At 35.1% G+C, this 20,173-nt stretch overlaps 1 protein-coding gene across 4 annotated transcripts in view; it reads left to right on the forward strand.

Moving 5' to 3' along the window:
- Positions 1–20,173, forward strand: part of LOC128217541 (suppressor of tumorigenicity 7 protein homolog) — a 50,349-nt gene that overhangs the window by 6,940 nt on the left and 23,236 nt on the right. The window contains exons 1-4 of one of the 4 annotated variants that reach the window (XM_052924741.1): positions 3,191–3,223; positions 6,293–6,653; positions 8,864–8,946; positions 18,603–18,801. In XM_052924741.1, coding sequence (XP_052780701.1) covers positions 6,635–6,653; positions 8,864–8,946; positions 18,603–18,801 — 301 coding nt within the window. In that variant the 5' untranslated portion in view covers positions 3,191–3,223; positions 6,293–6,634. Of the gene's footprint in view, positions 1–3,190; positions 3,224–6,166; positions 6,654–8,863; positions 8,947–18,602; positions 18,802–20,173 lie in introns of those variants that run through there. The other 3 variants (XM_052924743.1, XM_052924739.1, XM_052924740.1) reach the window with 3 other exon arrangements.

Genomic DNA, 20,173 nt, shown 5'->3' on the forward strand with positions numbered 1-20,173 from the left:
TTTAGGAGTTACGGCCCTTTATTTGCAAAAAAAGACTTGAAAAATACGTCCCGAAGATTGTTTCCGATCTAATTCTTGAAAACTGTTTGTCCAATCCTCACCAAACTTTAAACACATGTTTGTGACCATAATATCTTGATCAAGTTCGATAGTCTTGGAAATCGCTTTAGTCATTTAGGAGTTACAGCCCTTTTTTGCCAAAAATACTTCAAAAATATATGTTTCCAATCTAATTCTTGAAAAGTATGTGTCCAATCCTCACCAAACTTTACATACATGATTGTGACCATAATATCTTGATCAAGTTCGATAGCCATGGAAATCGCTTTAATCATTTAGGAGTTAGGGCCCTTTATTTCCCAACAATACTTAAAAAATATCATCTCGATGTAAATGAGATGTGGATCCAACAAGTTTTTTCCTGCCTGAATGGCGCCATATAACCTATACAGTCTTGCGATGCCGTAAAACCCAACTCAACTCAACTTATCCTATATGTGCAGATTATCCTGAATAATCATTATGGCTTATTTTCTGTGACAAAAAATCGAAGTGGGGGCATCCGTGTCCTATGGACACATTTCTAGTTACAACAAAACTAAAATATGCCATCTTGAGTTTTAGTCTCGTGACGTTATTAAAGATGAACCTTGGTTCGTCCTGCCGTCATTTCATCCAACTATCCATCTCGGTTGTGTTTTCCAGTCCATTACTCCTTAATTTGATTTTGATATATCTTTCACTTTTGTTCACAACATTGGCTGATGTGTAAAGATAGTTTCAATGTCAAGGCCACACTAAACTACACTTTTGTTAACCACATTTGGAAGATGTGTCAAGATACTGTCAATGTCAAGGCCACATGTACCTTTTTCATCTCTGCACAATAATTCCCCAACTAATTGAGGGTTTCAGAATATCTCAAGTGACACAGATATATACCACACACACTCAACTCCCAGAGCATATGTCCTAGCCTCATGCCTTCAAGGACAAGGCCACACTTACCGGTCAAGGGCTATTTTTCATGTCTGCACAATAATTCTCCAACTAATTGAGGGTTCAGAATATCTCAATGGCACAGATATATAAATGTACCACACAAGTTCAACAAGCAGAGTCCTAGCCTCATGCCTTTAAGGTCAAGGGCACATTTTGGGATCAAATGTCATTTAGCCTATGTGTCTGCTCCATAATTTTCCTCAATGGATGGATTTTGAAATATTTTTTATCTGCATCTGTTAAGAAATCTATACAACATTTTGCTTTCCTTTTCCATGATAACATTTGATGAGTTATAAAGATATTGGGCTGTGTCTTATACCTAAACAGAATGCCGTATTTGCTAAATGTGCATGAATCAATATATTATTTTGTGCAAACTGGTAAGTGCATCGTTTAAAACAAGTGAATGGAAAATACCACAGTAAATGTATTCGATTTGCAAGATAATCCAAGTGATTTTTTATACTAATTAAAATGTTTGTTGATGATGAATTGCACCTGGCCTTGGCGTAAAAGATCTGTTAAAATAGAAGATATATCTGTGGGCATAAAGAGTACATGGTGCTGCAGTAATTGTTCCCAGGCTCTGCAGGCTTGAATAAAGATTTCAACAATTTTGATAGTTGGTTCATGATAAAAGTCAAAAGAATTCCACAGACTCTAAAAGTGCTCTGCAAATGTTGGACCAAAGAAACCAGGTAGTAAATAACATCTACCGGATCTAAGTTTTTAGTGTTTAATTTCAATATAGGAAAAAAAAGAGTAATAAAATATGCCCAAAACGTCCCATTTCGGACTAGATATTGTTATAATTTTTTTTTAGGCAGTACCTCCAAACCCCCTTGCCAATGCTTTAAACCACTTATTAGAAGGGGGGGTGCAAGTCAAAAGGTTACGCCGCTAAGTTAGGCCCCCTCTGAATACTGGAGCTGCCCCTGATAAAGACAGACAATGTTGTTAAGAATTCATCAATATTAATAAACAGATATTTAAAACAAAATGTGATATATCATATAGCTACTAGAGATCAAAATGGTTCCAATGATTCCAGTGATGATTTTTTGGGGAATTATTTTCACCATCTGTTCCTTCCAAAATGGGATGTTTTTTTTCGACTATGGGAAGAAAACAGTCTTGCTGAAATAGCAAATATAATAGCAAATATACATGTTTTTACTTTTTTATGCATACATTATGCTGTAAAAGAACTAGTCTTATCAAGATTTTGTTTATTTTTTAAGAAATTCATTGCTGTTTTATTCTTTCACAGAATCTGTAATTAATTAATTGGGAAAATATCATGAAATATTTCGGAAAAAATGAACATTTTTAACGCAAAGGGAAATAGCCTTTAGAAGGCAGTAAATTGGACAAAAAAATCACTTGATTTAATATCAATATCGCCATATGAGATGGTCGGTTGTTGTCTAATTAGGAATATTGTCAGAATATATGCTAATTAAATGGCTTGTACGTGACATATGTCAGGTGATCAACCGACCTTGGTGTGATTTTACTATCGTAACAACAAGTATGTTAATACATTGTGGCACGATAAATCAATCTGACTAGCATCGTAAATATACGTTCTATGTGCATTTTTCATTTATAATATCAAGAAAAGTTAGGTCTTGATGAAGAAATGTTCTTGAAGATGCATATATTTTTTTTATTTCTAGGCAAGAGATACAGCTTATATGGTTACATACGCTGTTCATATACCTACAAGTGATTGTGGTGATTACGTTGGTAATTAAGCATTCATCACACACACGTACTGTACATTGTAAGGCCTAAAAAATAAATGTGTCTGTTTCCTGTATCATTGTCAGAACAGGCTAGGCCTAAATAAATAATTTGGTTCAGGTAACCTAACCCTACCTTAGTATGAATAAGGCACCCTACTTTTTTATAGTCAGTTGTTACAAAAAAAGAAAAAAAGAAGTTTGTGTTTTCTGCCCTACCTGTTTTTGAAAAGAATGTAACCCGGCTAACCAAACCATTTTTTGGAGGGTTGGGGTGGGGGGGCTAGAGATCACTAAATCTGACGTTTTTATCAGTTGTGATTTTTTTTATTTACTGGAAACAAACATTTATTTTAGGCCTAATTAGCTGATGTGGCAAAATACAACAGACAGCGTCGTAATTAATATATTAAGAGTCGCCATCATGTTTATCGATGTATTTTACCTGTTGATGTTTTATTCGGCCACTGCCTGTATGTGTTTCTCGTTTACCTAACGGATAGTGCTGTTTTTGCAGTTTTCTGTATTGGATATGCATAATAGTGGTTTTTAATGTTCATCGGAATATGGATTTGTGAATACTTGAGTGTATATCTGTTGATCAACTTGTTGAGAAGAAGCAAGAATTACTTCATCAAACACATTTATATGCTTTACCTGTGCATAATTTCACAGCATGAGCCAAGTGATTAAAGTTTAATGACCATGTATACTGATACTTAAACATTTGAGAAGTTAAACTGATAGATGCAACAAATGTGGGAAACATGCAAGTTACTGCAGAGCTTTTTTATATATGAACATGTTGCCTCACAGAACATGTTACATACAGAACATGTTGAATATGAACATGTGGCATACAGAATATGTTTTACATAAATATGATATATACAGAACATGTTGTATATGAACAGGTTATATACAGAACATGTTACGTACAGAACATGTAACATACAGAACATGTTACGTACAGAACATGTAACATACAGAACATGTAACATACAGAACATGTAACATACAGAACATGTTACATACAGAACATGTTACATACAGAACATGTTACATACAGAACATGTTACACACAGAACATGTTGTATATGAACATGTTGCATACAGAATATGTTATACATAAATATGATATATACAGAACATGTTGTATATGAACATGTAACATACAGAACATGTTGTATATGAACAGGTTACATACAGAACATGTTACATACAGAACATGTTACATACAGAACATGTTACATACAGAACATGTTACATACAGAACATGTGACATACATAACATCTGACATACAGAAAATGTGACATACAGAAAATATTATTTATGAATATGTTACCTACTGAACAGAACATGTTTCATACATGTTAAACACAGGATATGTTACATACCAAACATTTTACATTAAGTTTAATGAATGTATTTATTTCATTGAAATAAAAATGAAATTGGAAAAATCACCACCATAAGTCAATCCAGAGTTAATACCCTTGCATTGGCAAAAAATGTGTAAACAGTGTCCGCTCTCTAAATGTTGCTAAACATACAACCACTTATCACCAAACTTGTTACCCTATAATAAGGGCGTATGTATATTGTGATAGTTGGCATTAGTCTATTGTTGACATGTTTTATTCTTTGTTTATTAAGCTGAACAAAGTTGTCTTTGAAATAAGGTTATGAAATTGAAATTTTCTTCACTGCGTTTACATTGAGTTGTCATAGTTTGTTGTTCTTTTCAAGAAAATTTTCCAATGGCTTCTCTTTCATGCTTGACAGCAACTTTGATGTGGTGTTGTCATGTTAAGATGTTGAATATTAATTAAAAACAGTGAATGACTGATTACAAAAGACTTTCAAGCAAGACTTACAATATCATTTTCATTATTTCGTATAAGTTGTTAAGCTTAAATAGATGTTAACGTATGAAAGGGAATTGCCACCTATATGCAACGCTCGTTTTTTGGTAATTCATTCATAGAATTTAGTCTGTTTAAAACTATTTTTGCATATTAAAATATTGTGTTATCTATATGCAAGAATTGCAATATACCAAATACCTACATCATGTTTACAACACTATATTAGAAGTTTCATTTCGAATTCATTATGAATAGCTAATATATATATGGCCAATATAGCGATTTATCAAATAAGTATGGCACATAAACCAGCTATCAATAAGAATTTAAAAGTCTAATATTTTTTAAAATATTGTGCCGTCCAATTGGTTTAAAAATCATTTCAACCATAACATTATCATATTTTCCATATTTAGTAAAGAATGATTTATGACCCAAGCATTGAATCAAGCCAGTGTTACCTCCCTGTATGGACACAAGCATTGAATCAAGCCAGTGTTACCTCCCTGTATGGTCACAAGCCTTGAATCAAGCCAGTGTTACCTCCCTGTATGGTCACAAGCCTTGAATCAAGCCAGTATTACCTCCCTGTATGGTCACAAGCATTGAATCAAGCCAGTGTTACCTCCCTGTATGGTCACAAGCCTTGAATCAAGCCAGTATTACCTCCCTGTATGTTCACAAGCATTGAATCAAGCCAGTGTTACCTCCCTGTATGGTCACAAGCCTTGAATCAAGCCAGTGTTACCTCCCTGTATGGTCACAAGCCTTGAATCAAGCCAGTGTTACCTCCCTGTATGGTCACAAGCCTTGAATCAAGCCAGTGTTACCTCCCTGTATGGTCACAAGCATTGAATCAAGCCAGTGTTACCTCCCTGTATGGACACAAGCATTGTATCAAGCCAGTATTACCTCTTTGTATGGTCACAAGCCTTGAATCAAGCCAGTGTTACCTCCCTGTATGGACACAAGCATTGTATCAAGCCAGTGTTACCTCTTTGTATGGTCACAAGCCTTGAATCAAGCCAGTGTTACCTCCCTGTAGGGGCACAAGCATTGTATCAAGCCAGTGTTACCTCCCTGTATGGTCACAAGCCAAGTATTACCTGCCTGTAGAGTCACAAGCATTGAATCAAGCCAGTGTTACCTCCCTGTATGGTCACAAGCATTGAATCAAGCCAGTGTTACCTCCCTGTATGGTCACAAGCCTTGAATCAAGCCAGTGTTACCTCCCTGTATGGACACAAGCATTGTATCAAGCCAGTGTTACCTCTTTGTATGGTCACAAGCCTTGAATCAAGTCAGTGTTACCTCCCTGTAGGGGCACAAGCATTGTATCAAGCCAGTGTTACCCCCCTGTATGGTCACAAGCCAAGTATTACCTGCCTGTAGAGTCACAAGCATTGAATCAAGCCAGTATTACCTCCCTGTATGGTCACAAGCCAAGTATTACCTGCCCGTAGAGTCACAAGCATTGAATCAAGCCAGTATTACCTCCCTGTGAGGGGCACAAGCATTAAACTTAGCCAGTATTACCTTCCTGTATGGTCATGAGTGTTAGTCAATACGTCAATAATGCTTCTGAGAGCAGACGCTAGAAATCCCAAACAAAGAGGGGTAGGATCCTAGAAGACCACTATTTCATCAATAATGGAATTTTCTCTCACTTGCAGACCTTAAGCTTAGGAAAGACATTTCTTCAGAGGAAACAGCAGTCCACGTGTTCGCATCTGAAGATACTTAAGTGTACACTTTATGTAGTGTGCTTAGAAATCTGTTCCCATATTGTGTACAGTTATTCCAGTTTCCTCACTCCTTGTATACATTGCTGTGGATCTTTTTGGATGTGGTTATTCTACTGAAGTGCTGGAGAAATTTAGGGAATGTGCAGTTACAGAATGGCTGTGTGAACTTTCTGTGGTTGGAAGAACACATTTTATTTCACAAGATATTTGGAATTATTGTGAAATTCTTCGGAAGTCTTCATCGATTGATAAAGCATCAGAAGTACCAAAATGTTGAATTTGTTTCTTTGTAAGTTACATGTAACCTTTGACAGTAAATAGTTTCTGTAGTATGTTTAACACGCACAAAAGAAATTATTTTTTATTATGCCCCCTTTTGAAAAAAGTGGGGTATATTGTTTTGCACATGTCGGTCGGTCGGTCGGTCGGTCGGTCGGTCTGTCTGTCTGTCGGTCGGTCGGTCGGAATACCAAATGGTTTCCGATCAATAACTTGAGAACGCTTTGACCGAGGGACCTCATACTTGGTATGTGTATTGGTCATCACCAGCAGATGAACCCTATTGATTTTGAGGTCAGTGGGTCAAAGGTCAAGGTCAGTGTGACCTTTACATGAAAAACGGTTTCCGATCAATAACTTGAGAACGCTTTGACCCAGGAACCTCATACTTGGTAGGTGTATTGGTCATGACCAGCAGATGAACCCTATTGATTTTGAGGTCAGTGGGTCAAAGGTCAAGGTCAGTGTGACCTTAACATGAAAAACGGTTTCCGATCAATAACTTGAGAACGCTTTGACCCAGGGACCTCATACTAGGTAGGCTTATTGGTCATGACCAGCAGATGAACCCTATTGATTTTGAGGTCAGTGGGTCAAAGGTCAAGGTCAGTGTGACTGTAAGCTGAAAAAAGGTTTTCTGATTGTCCATATTTTATTTTCTTATATAGTAGACAGTAGAAGTTTATATGTCACTAAATGCATGAGTTGAAGTATCAGTTTTCAGTGAACATCTAGTTTAATTATGCCCCCCTTCGAAGCAGAGGGGTTATATAATTGCTTTGCACATGTCGGTCGGTCTGTTGGAAGACCAAAGCTTGTCCGAGTCATAACTCAACAATTCCCGGACCTATGGTCATCAAACTTGACATGAAGATTAGGTATGACCAGTAGATGACCTGCCTCATATGCATCCAATGACAAATCAGCTGTCATTTCAGTCCATGCATATTTCATTCAATTGTCCAAATATTTCTGGCAACTTGGCGCTCAGGGGGCATAATGTTTGACAAACATCTCTTGTTTTTTTAAAATTAAAAATTATGTTTTGTTTCAGGTGAGTTTGGAAACATGCTTCTATATTGTAAAGATAATTTAGCTTAACAATTTGTATCAAAGAATGTCTGACCAATATAACAATTTGAATCATCCATAATTCATGAATAAATAATTGTAATTGTGCCTTATATTGCAATCTGACAATGCGTTCCACTGGTATTTGATGCACAATGAATAATTATCTTCTGTGCGACAATTTTAGTCCACAACAAAATTGGATATTTATTTATTTTGTGCTATGAAGGGCTGAAAGTAATAAATAATTACACGAACAAAACAGCCGAAAAACAATGGCCACACATATACAATCTCCATACAAAGTATGATTTATGACGGAATTGCACCCCAATTAAATTACATTGTGACAAATGTTTGAATTACAGTGTTTATGATGTTCATGACCTTTCACATAATAATGACCATTATATTGCATACAATATACTTCCTCAAAAATATATGATTTTAACCAAAATGTGCATAAATTTCAGAAAAAAATGTGCTTAAAATTCAGAAAAAAATGTGCTTAAAATTCAGAAAAAAAATGTGCTTAAAATTCAGAAAAAATAATCTTTTTACGCATAAAAATTTGCTTTAATGCATAAATGCTCTTTTAACATAGAAAATGTGCTTGTAAGGTTGAAAAAATGCGCTTAAGTGCATTAATGCGCATCTAGTCCGAAATAAGAATAATTTTAGTTCAGAATAAATGCCAATTTCCAGTTTTTGATTCACTCTGTCAGAAAAATACGCATAAAGATATGGTGCAAATACTGTTGCCTTTAATGCAGATAAAATCTGCATTTAACACACTTTTTTAGAAGGGTATATAAAGTGTTACGCGCATGCCTCAGCCAATGGGACCAACATTAGGATTCGTTATAAATCATAAAGAAAGCTTCTGACGAAATCAACTTCCAAGCTTACATTATTTGGTTTTATAAGGTGGGTTATTTAGAAGTTTGCATTTGCGTGCTGGCTGTATAGAGGCATTTGGCGCTTAACACCAAGGTTTTAGTTTTGGTCTTTGAAACATTGAAGTCAGCACCGGACTGCTGACATAATTGTTCAGAATACCCAAAATAAACACGAACTTTTACTTCTCTGTTTCATGTTAGTTGTTCATTTGTATAAACATAAAATAAAGACTGGATTTTCTCTTTTCAGCAACCATGTTCCTGAACACGCTGACGCCCAAGTTCTATGTGGCACTAACGGGGACGTCATCCCTCATATCGGGCCTTATTTTGGTAAGAATTTGAATCAGGAAAATTGATAAAATTGACTTTTCAAGGTAAAGCTGGAGATTTTTTTGTTTAAATTGGTTTAATTATCCCTAACCAAGTTAAAAGTGTTTTTTTATTCTTTTTGGCTTTTAAATGTTAAGTTGGCCGGGCTGTGCCAAAAATAAATGTTTTAAGTACTAACTTAATGTTCAGTGAGAAATGGCATTCGAATGCCTTTTTTTTTAGCCAGTGTGCATGCCTAAGTGTCTAAATAACTACTAATTTGTCATAATAAAACCAATTAATGATTTTTTATAGAAATTTGTTAAAGATGCACTCTTACTCCGAAATAAGCAGTACCACAATTAAAGCAATTGTTTTAATTTACTGAAAAGGATGAATAAATATCAAAAACAATGGTTCTTATGAAGGATACTGTGTCAAATTTGAAAGAAAGGTGCAGTATTTCCACCTTAGGAGACAATCGTTGATCTCCGTAAATCTTTAAGGACTCACCAGTCATTTAATATTTGTGGGTTTCAGCTATTAAATTACACAGTTACAATCATGTAATCAGTAATTAATATTTTCCATAAATGCATTATTTGAAGGAAGTAGTTAAACGTTCATCACTTAAATTTCATGTTTATTATATTGATAAAAAATATTAGTATCACTTAATATGCTAAATGAATTGTTGGTTGTTTGAGCCCTTCTAAATTATTAAATTTTAATCTTGCTGGCAATCTCATTGCTGAAGGCATCACAGCGTAACACTTAAGTTAAACTTAGAGGCATCCAATTTGACCTCTCAGTTCTGTTAATTGAAACACTCCTAAAACTGCCTTAAATACTTGTTAATGTGAAAACCTTTATAGTACTAGTTGAGCGGAACTGTTAATATATTTTACCTTGAATTGCATTTTTGCATATTATTGATTTCTCATTTTGACCATTAAAATAGAAAGATCCTTATGAATTTCACCATATTTCTATGTCTTCTTTGTCAATAATTGTGAAAGTCACATGGTCAATTACTTCTATTCAGTTCTTTTCTGATTTCCAAAAGTCGGCAATTTCATTTCTCATTGTAACAGTTTGCACATAGAATCGGTACTTTAGCAGCACAGTAATAAGAATCCTATTGATTTGCCGTAATTGCACAAGTCAGATATATCTATTGTACATTGCACAATCATTTGCAATTATTCAGAAGCCAGGTGCAACCTTGTTACATAAGAAGATCAATAGTTATTGGTCAGATGTTTTTCAATGACAGTTGACTGTAAAATGGTGATTGTTTCCACAGTTTCTGCTGAAGGTGGCAACGGAAAAGTTGTATAGTTCATTTTCTGGTCATTTACAAGTATGGTAGGAAATATATTACATTATGAAAAGTACAAATGTTAACAGTGCACTTCCGTCATGGAAATTATTGTTAAGGTTGAACAACTTGCCAGTCCATATCCTTATTCTTATGCAATTTTATATAGCAGGACTTGTTCAAAAATTTGATGCCAAGCAATAGTATAAGTTTTTGGGCTTGTTTATCCAAAAGTCTTAAAAGGGACTGTACACCAGATTGGCACCAAAAAAGTTTTTTTTTCTGTAACGAATCTCCGGACAATTATTTTAGCTTTGATATCATAATTGTAAAAAAAAGTACCAAAATGTAAAAAATAATTATGTCGGAGACCGAGTTCGTACCTGTGTCACCAAAATTGCAGTCCAGCGTCGTATCCACTGAGCTAAGACGGCTTACTATACTCCGGTGGCATAATTAAGCTAAACACCTAACTCGGTAATATCACGTAACACCGACTAGCCAATCATGCATAAGCAATGAATTCTACTAGGTAGACATACCCAGTAATCTTTTTTAATGGAAAAATATGAAATAACTGCTAAACTTAAATAAATTGTAAACTTTGTGGTACTTCAGTCAGTAAGTTTCAATGCATTGTACATGTTAATACCAAGTTTATGACAGTTTTCGATTTTTTTGATTTTTTTCTTGCAAATTGATCATCTGGTGCACAGTTGCTTTAATTTCCATGACTGCCTACACTAGTGCTTTATTGGATTTTGTTCAACAAACCCAGCTGTAATAAATTCCGGATTTGGAAAGCAGGCATTTTACCATTGCATATGTCTTGCGGGCTAATGTGCTAATTTCAGTCATTGGCACTTCAGCTGGTGCTCAGCTTTATCCACCTGGAAGGCTCTGTTGTGCAGAATCTCCTTCTCACCTTGGATTTTCACCTTTTGATTGCCAATAGCTATTAAAGCATCTGCAGAGTGCTGGGCCAAATCTGACCGAGGAAATATTTTTTTGTATGCTTTGATTGGCAATAGCTATTAGAACATCTGCAGAGTGCTGGGCCAAATCTGACCGAGGACAATATTTTTTTGTATACTAAAAGATTGGCAATAGCTTTTAGGTCAGCATCTATGGAGGGCTGCATAAAAAATCATAACCTTCTCTGGGTTTGTCCAGATTGAGTCCATTGAAATGGTATTTTACACGTTAAGGAAGAATTAAGATGTGAAATTAATTGCCCATCCAGACATCATTATAACTTGCCACATCTCTTCAGCACCCCACTGGAAATATGTGTAATATATATCCCTCAGGGACTGTCATCTCTTTAAAAGAGTCGTGTAGTCTGTAATATACATTATTCTATGAATTGTTTTAAGTGTGTTATGTATTTCTAAAATTTATTAATTGCTATAAAGTGTGGTGACAACAGTGTTTAATTCATATTGTAAAGAAATGTAAAATTGCCATTAATTTTCCATTATAGATTTCCCAACCCATCAACATCTGCTCGCTGTAAAGTATAGTCTCTCGCCCAAAGGGTGACTTTATGAGCTCATGTCCCTTGTTATACGTTTGTAGGTTATCACTTTCCATTAACAGTGAAACCTCTTGTATGTAATGGATGGGGTTCACTATCTCATAGTATGGTTAAATTTTTTTGGTTCTATATTTTTTTTATAAAAATGAAATATTTTAGCAAGAAACATGATATGATTAGCTGTTTTCTTCATAATTATGCAATGTTTGGAAGTTACAATTATTCCTTTGTCCTATAAAAGTTGTAATAACCATTTTCTTTTGTTTTGACAGATGTCAAGCATTGAACTTCATTTATTTCAAGAAAACTAAATTTTGCAAAGAATATTCATGAATGTAATAATCAAGGCTTCGTGAAAGTATGTTTATGGCTATGACGTCTTCTAGAATCAGACATGTAAATTTCTTTAAAGTCTATGTGTATCGATCCTGTCTGAGATATTACCTAGCTGTTTTGGGTCCTGTAATCTAGTTATCCTTTCTAAAGTCTTCTACAGCTGCTGTGCGGCTGAATAAGGAAATGGAAAAAAAGAAACCCAAAGGATGTAAACGGAAGAAAAAGAATGGTCGTGTTTCTATTTTAAGTCCGGAAAATGAATGCATTGTCTGTGAGGAAAGACATTTGACAAATGAAAGATGCATTAAAGGAATGAGACTCCGAGTCCCTCTAGTAGTGTATGTATCTTAAGGAAAGGTGGAAGATAAAATAATACCATTAGTACTTGCATCATTTTAAAGCTACACTCTCAAAGATTGATAAGTCTGAGATATTCCGGAAAACCTCCTATGGTATAATAATATACGAGTACAAATTCTGGGTGAAGTCTTTTAAAAATATATATATATATATATGCTGGTGGAAAAAAGAAACTGTACATGATAACAATTCTATTTTAAAAGGTCCGAGTAAATTTGACAGCAAGGTGATGTTTATTTTTTATGCCCCCGAAGGTGGGCATATTAAAATCGCACCGTCTGTCCGTCCGTCCGGCTCTGTAACTTTCCCTTGTATGGACAGATTTTAAAATAACTTGCCACATGTGTTCCACATACCAAGACGACGTGTCGCGTGCAAGACCCTTGTCCCTACCTCAAAGGTCAAGGTCACACTTAGTGTTTATTCACAATGGAGTGCTGCATATAAGGACATAGAGTATAGGTTGTCGTGTCCGGGCTGTAACTTTCTCTTGTATAGACAGATTTTAAAATAACTTGCCACATGTGTTCCACATACCAAGAAGACGTGTCGCCTTCAAGACATGTGTCCCTACCTCAAAGGTCAAGGTCACACTTAGTGTTTATTCACAATGGAGTGCTGCATATAAGGACATAGAGTATAGGTTGTCGTGTCCGGGCTGTAACTTTCCCTTGTATGGACAGATTTTAAAATAACTTGCCAAATGTGTTCCACATACCAAGACAACGTGTCGCGTGCAAAACCCGTGTCCCTACCTCAAAGGTCAAGGTCACACTTAGTGTTTATTGACATTGGAGTGCTGCATATAAGGACATAGAGTATAGGTTGTCGTGTCCGGGCTGTAACTTTCCCTTGTATGGACAGATTTTAAAATAACTTGCCAAACGTGTTCCACATACCAAGGCAACGTGTGGCGTGCAAAACCCGTGTCCCTACCTCAAAGGTCAAGGTCACACTTAGTGTTTATTCACAATGGAGTGCTGCATATAAGGACATAGAGTATAGGTTGTCGTGTCCGGGCTGTAACTTTCTCTTATATGGAAAGATTTTAAAATAACTTGCCACATTTGTTCCACATACCAAGACGACGTGTCGCGTGCAAGACCCGTGTCCCTACCTCAAAGGTCAAGGTCACACTTAGTGGTTATTCACAATGGAGTGCTGCATATAAGGACATAGAGTATAGGTTGTCGTGTCCAGGCTGTAACTTTCTCTTGTATGGACAGATTTTAAAATAACTTGCCACATGTGTTCCACATACCAAGGCGACGTGTCGTGTGCAAGACCCGTGTCCCTGCCTCAAAGGTCAAGGTCACACATAGTGTTTATTCACAATGGAGTGCTGCATATAAGGACATAGAGTATAGGTTGTCGTGTCCGGGCTGTAACTTTCCCTTGTATGGACAGATTTTAAAATAACTTGCCACATGTGTTCCACATACCAAGACGATGTGTCGCGTGCAAGACCCGTGTCCCTGCCTCAAAGGTCAAGGTCACACTTAGTGTTTATTCACAATGGAGTGCTGCATATAAGGACATAGAGTATAGGTTGTCGTGTCTGGGCTGTAACTTTCCCTTGTATGGACAGATTTTAAAATCACTTGCTACATGTGTTCCACATACCAAGACGACGTGTCGTGTGCAAGACCCATGTCCCTACCTCTAAGGTGAAAGATACACCAAGTGTTTATTCACAAGGGAATTCTGAATATAAGGACATAACAGTGTAGGTTGTCAAGTATGGGTGGTATTTTTTTATGTTCAGAGGCAATTTAAAATAACTTGCCATATGTATTTGACACGTAAAGGCAAGATCAACTTTTCATGTACTGACCTTGTTCGTAGGTCAATGTCACATTTGGGGGCATTCGTCACATACTGTGACAGCTCTTGTTTCCTTTGCTTTTATGAAACAGAAACAGTATTTTTGACCTAAGACATTCTGATAGAGTGTATAAAAAAACAACGCAAAAAAATACATGTTTAGCAAAATACCTCCTTAAATAACACACTTTCAATTATGCTTTTACGAAGATCATGTAATCTAGAAGAATGTTAAGCTATTTGTTGGTGACAGCTTCAGTATTTATTTGCACTTATTTGGGCCTGAAGTAAGTTGCTGGTTATTGATTTCCCTGTTGTTCCCGCCTTCCTCATTAATGACCATATTTACTCCTGGTCACTGACAGCCGTTTACTTATTGACCAGCTTCCATGCATTTCTGTATGATGTCCTTCCATTAAGATTATTTTGTATGGTACTTCCGAGACTGTATTATTGAACTATATATACTTTTGTTTGATTTATTGCTCATGTTTATAGAAAGCAAAAAAGATTTCAGGCTGTTAATGTGGGGTTTTGTATGGTTTTTATGGCTTCAAGAATAGCAACACAAAGTTTAATTTAAAAACCAAACTAAAGTGTCATTTTAATGAGTGTATTCAATAGCCAAACCAGTGTTACTTTGAAAACAAAAACAAATATGTTGTTTTATTTACTCGCAGTTTTTATTTAAATTTTCAAAACCAGCTGTGGCTTTACAATTGGGAAAATAAGCGCGTTAATTCCCAAAATTGGGAAAATACAATGAACATTAAAATGGTCATTTAAAATAACCATGCAGTAACAAAGACACCTGTTAAAACTGTTTCAACTCTCTTTAATGACAGTTACTATCATCAAAACATGTAAAACATTATTTTTGTGCCAAATGATCCATATGAAGCATTATCACTTTCTCACCAAACAAATTGCAATTTCAGCTTTCTGGTTTTGTGATATGTTAATTAAATGCAATATCTTAAAAAAACACAATAAACAAAGTTACACTGAAATCATACATAAGTAACAAAAAACATTTTTGTTGAGTCTTTTAACATAGTATTTGCTATTATGTGACATATTTATGATTAAACTTTTAAGTTGAATGTTACATTTTGCTATAAGGTAATGCTATCACTTATTATATGTTATTATTTGCCGGAAATTTGAAGTCAAAACGTCATAAATTGTAAACAAATTGATCAGTGTCATTAGATGAATTACTTGCGTCTCGGTGATGATGATCAGAAACGGTGTATTTCACGGGCCTTATCCCGGATCGAACCGGTTCCTGCTATTGTTGCGCGTTCGCATCGTGTTTAAAATGCATTGTTTTACGAAATAAAAACAAAAAGCACAATTCATATTTGTATTTTTTATTCATTTCTGGGGGGAATTGATTACCTTTTTTTGGGAAAATATGACTATTTTTTGGGAAAATTGGACGATTTTCGGCTAGGGGAAACAGCCGTTATTCGGCGGTAAATTTCACGAAAAAAAATCACTGACTCGTCATTGTTAAAAAAATATAATATAGGTATTGTTATAGCTTTGGTGTCACTCAAGACACTCAAGGTTTAAGACTCCTGAGTGGTACCAATTAACATGAGCGCTGGTTCAGTCTATTTCCAATTCCAATTTCATTTTGCTGTAATTTCTTGTGTTTTCAACAAAAAGTGGCACTGCTTTAATAATCCTTTTCTGGTTGATCACGAAAATAAACACAAACCTTTGTGTAAACATTGTATAAAAGTTATTGCCATCAGTTCCATGGGCGATTCTGCCCTGAAATTCCATGCAATCTGCCTACCAATATCATCAGTTATTCTTAGGCATGTTTACAATTTCATTCAAACTGTTATAGGAGGAGGATGGAATAAAAAAGAGCTGTGGTTAAATAATCTTTCAGAGGAATAAGACGATACATTGAAAACCTTAAAGCACAATTAAATGTTTGAAGAGTTACTATGTCAGATATGTCTTACTTCCATAGTTTGGTATTAATTAAGTCTTATAGAAAATATGTGTTATTTTCATAGTTTGTTATTAAAGAGAGTTCTTGAACATCAAATATAGGTCATTGAAGTCCTTGAACATCAAATATATGTCATTGAAGTCCTTGAACATTGAATATAGGTTACTTGAAGTCCTTGGACATCGAATATAGGTTACTTGAAGTACATGAACATTGAATATAGGTCCTCAAAGTCCTTGAACATTGAATATAGGTTACATGAAGTCCTTGACCATCGAATATAGGTACACATAGGTACACATAAAGTCCTTGAACATTGAATATAGGTCCCTGGAATCTCATTGATTTTTTTTTTGCCAGTCTCGCAAAATGAACCCTGAATTTCAATATCTGTCATTCAATATGTAAAAACAAATATGAGCAATGTGGTTTCTTTTGTTATTATATTGTGGTTACTTTAAGCATTGTTCGTATTGAATGTGAATATAAAAGATGGCAGTTATACCCCGGTAATTGAGTTCTGACATTTTCAGAGATTTCATTAACTGATATTTTCAGAGGTGGCATTAAAAAATATGCTCTGACATGTTCCAACTCTTGTTTCTTTAATGTGTCTGTTTCGCTGGGAAAAAAATACAAAGTTCACTTTTCAATATAATTAATTGAAATAGTGGCAGCTATCTCTCTTTACGATGACACTGTTGTCATCAGATGGCTGATTTCTACAGAGGTGGTGGAAATTTGGTCCATTCTAATCAATAACTGAGCTGTCTGTTATAAAGTAGTGCCTTGGGACTGATCCAGCCATGATGGATTCTCTCTCACAGCATGCAGCTAAATCTTGCTTGGTCAATCTCTGTACATGTACTGTATGGATTGAATATGGGGTTACAAATAGTAAAACATTATTTGTTATTTGCATGCTGCAGAATATAATTCTTGACAGTAAGAAGAAGCATAATATCAATGGTCAAAATTAACACATGCCCGCAAGACCTGCACTGGTAAAATGTCTTCTGTGCTTTTTCAAACTCTGCATTAAATATAGCAGGGCTTGTTTGTGCTCTCAAAGTATTTCCCCGAGGTCCCACGACTTTGATGTGGCTAGTTTTAATTGTATAAGATTTCAGGCTTGTTCATCCAAAAGTCTAATTTTGATGACTGTAAGATGGATCTTATATCCCTCTCATTAAAAAATGTTGTATACATTTAAAAGGAAAATAGATAAGAAATTAATTTGGTTATATTGTGTGTACCTTTCCATTGTTTCTTGTCTATACATTACCTCTCATGTCAGCACTTTAACAAGTAGGTGGGCATTAACTGTTCAATAACTAGTGTAGGGTTAAATTACAACACTATTCCCTTCTATACTGCATACAAGTAATTGTCATTTAATTGCTAAGTGCTGGTGGATATTTCACATAACTCAGTTTGTGGATGCTGTAACTATTACTACCACAGTGTTGCTTTACTATTCATTTTTGTCAAAACTATGACATGAAGGTAAAAGTCAGTCCACAAGCCCTGCTATATTTTGGCCAAATGTCTGGCAATAATTACAGTATAATTATTTCATTAATATATCATTACTTATTACTGGCTTGCTTCTTGCCCCCTGTTCCATTAATGATTGGCTATTAATCTAAGCTTGCCTTTTTACTGCTCATAGGGACTGCACCTAATCATAGGACTGTTGGCTAAAAAATGCCAAGCATTGGGATTTATCAGCATTCCATTTTGCACCTTTCTTACATTTTGTTATGTTTTGACCTTTACAGATTTTAAATTTGACCAAGCCTTCGGTCCAGTGGGTGGTATCAAAGCGTCTTTAAAATCCTGTTTCCAGGGAAGGGGTAATAACTCACTGTCCAATTAAGTCTGTTATATGCACCCTCTTTCCACTTATTTACTCCTGTTGGAGAAAAGCTTGAAAGTGACACTTTTATTCAAAATCAATACATACGCATGTATAACAAACATACATTTTGAGTGATACACCTTTAACTACTAAGTTAATAATGCATTTATGGAAAATATTAATTGCTGATAACAAGATGGTAACTGTGTATTTAATAGCTGAAAATGCAAAAATATTAAATGATTGGTGAGTGCTAAAAGATTTACTGTGATCTTTTATAGTCTCATAGGTAGAAATACCATGTATTTTGCACCTTTCTTTTAAATTTAACTTGCCATCCTTCATAAGAACGATTGTTTTTCGACATTTATTCATTCTTTTTGGTATATCAATACAACTGTATAATATTTGTAGTAAATCTTCTTTGGCGCATCTTTGAAATGGAATCACTATTTTCTCTATTCAGATATTTGAGTGGTGGTACTTTAAAAAGTATGGGACGTCGTTCATCGAGCAGGTGTCGCTGAACCACATCTCTCCTCTCCTAGGGGGCGAACCGGTCGCCAACAACGACAATGGCAACACCACCATCACTAATGGCACCACGACAAATGGCAACAGCAACAACAACAGCAGTAATAACCATGGACAACAAAGTATGCCAGGTAGAATGGGGAGGCCGGTAAATGGGCAAATTGAATGGTACTGTTGAGGAAACTCCTCATGTAAAAGATGAATAAACTGTAAAAAATTCAAATGACAGAGACGGGGGAAAAAAATGAAGAAGTCTTCGACGATAGAACTTTATAAGCGTAATAACTGTTTCACATTAACCATAAAAGGAACTTTTATTTTACTAAATTATAAATGACTTTTCCTTTTGTAAAATATTGCAAAATTTGTATGTGCCATGTATGTTTTGTTTGAATTTAGAGGTATTGCTAGCAGTTGAATGTTGTGTGGGCATGCTTTTATTGTAATATTGTTCATCGTTCACTTTCATCCATATAGGAAGTATACAGGGTCCAGTCGAGCTATAAATTTTGATAACCAATTATGATAAAGCTTTGACCATTACTAGCAGGAATCGCAAAAAGATACACAGTTTTTGCCAGACCAAAATCTCATTTTCTGTACTTCGTATTGTTCTTTGTCCATATAAAGAAATTGACCTTTTTTTTACTAACCATACTGACTTTTCTTGGTACATTTTACTGCCTTCAAAAGGCTGTTTCTCCTTGCGAAAAAATTGTCCATTTTTCCTCAAAATACCTAATATTTTCGCAATTCAGTGAACACAGTTTATGTGAATGAATAAAAAAGCAATGCATTTCTTTTGAAAAATAAACAAGATATTTGTAAGACAAGCTCTTAAACAGTATAATGTATGCATTTAAAAGCCAAAACATGTTTATATTTTCCATTATATTATGTATTTTAACAAGAGTTGGTATTTTCCCAAAGTCAGAACAGGCAGTTAAAGCATTTCCAAAAACGTCACTGGACCAGGTCATTCAAGGTCCCAGTGTATCACCACTATTGTCATGAAAACAATTTTCTAAGAGCTAACTATGTCAATAAAACAGAATAGTTTTGTCATTAATTTAAAGTTCTCATAAAAGAAGACAATGTGGCCCAGGAAAATAATCAAAAAGAGGCCAAATATGACCAGTTATTTATCTGCAGCTGCAATAATTAGACTTGAAAACCTTATGAGCTAATAATTATTTGACATGTTTATTTCATACTGTTTATTAATGTAGCTGTTTGTGCATGAGATTAGTTCAGTTTGCCCTTTGCCAGTCTGTTAGAAAGCACACTGTAAACATACATTGAACAGGTAACTAAATAACACGTGTCTCGAACATTTGTTTTGATAAATCTTCTTTTTTCTTTATATGTATCATGTGATGAACAACAGTTTGTATATAATGAATCAAGCTATTTAATCTGTTTTCAAAGCAATTAAGATATACAGTGTGGTTTTTCAAAATGTTTGAAGTTGTTTCAAAGCATGATTTGGTGTTTCATTTTCCG

The sequence above is a fragment of the Mya arenaria genome, chromosome 14, assembly GCF_026914265.1.
Source record: "Mya arenaria isolate MELC-2E11 chromosome 14, ASM2691426v1".
NCBI classification, from domain to species: Eukaryota; Metazoa; Mollusca; class Bivalvia; order Myida; family Myidae; genus Mya; species Mya arenaria.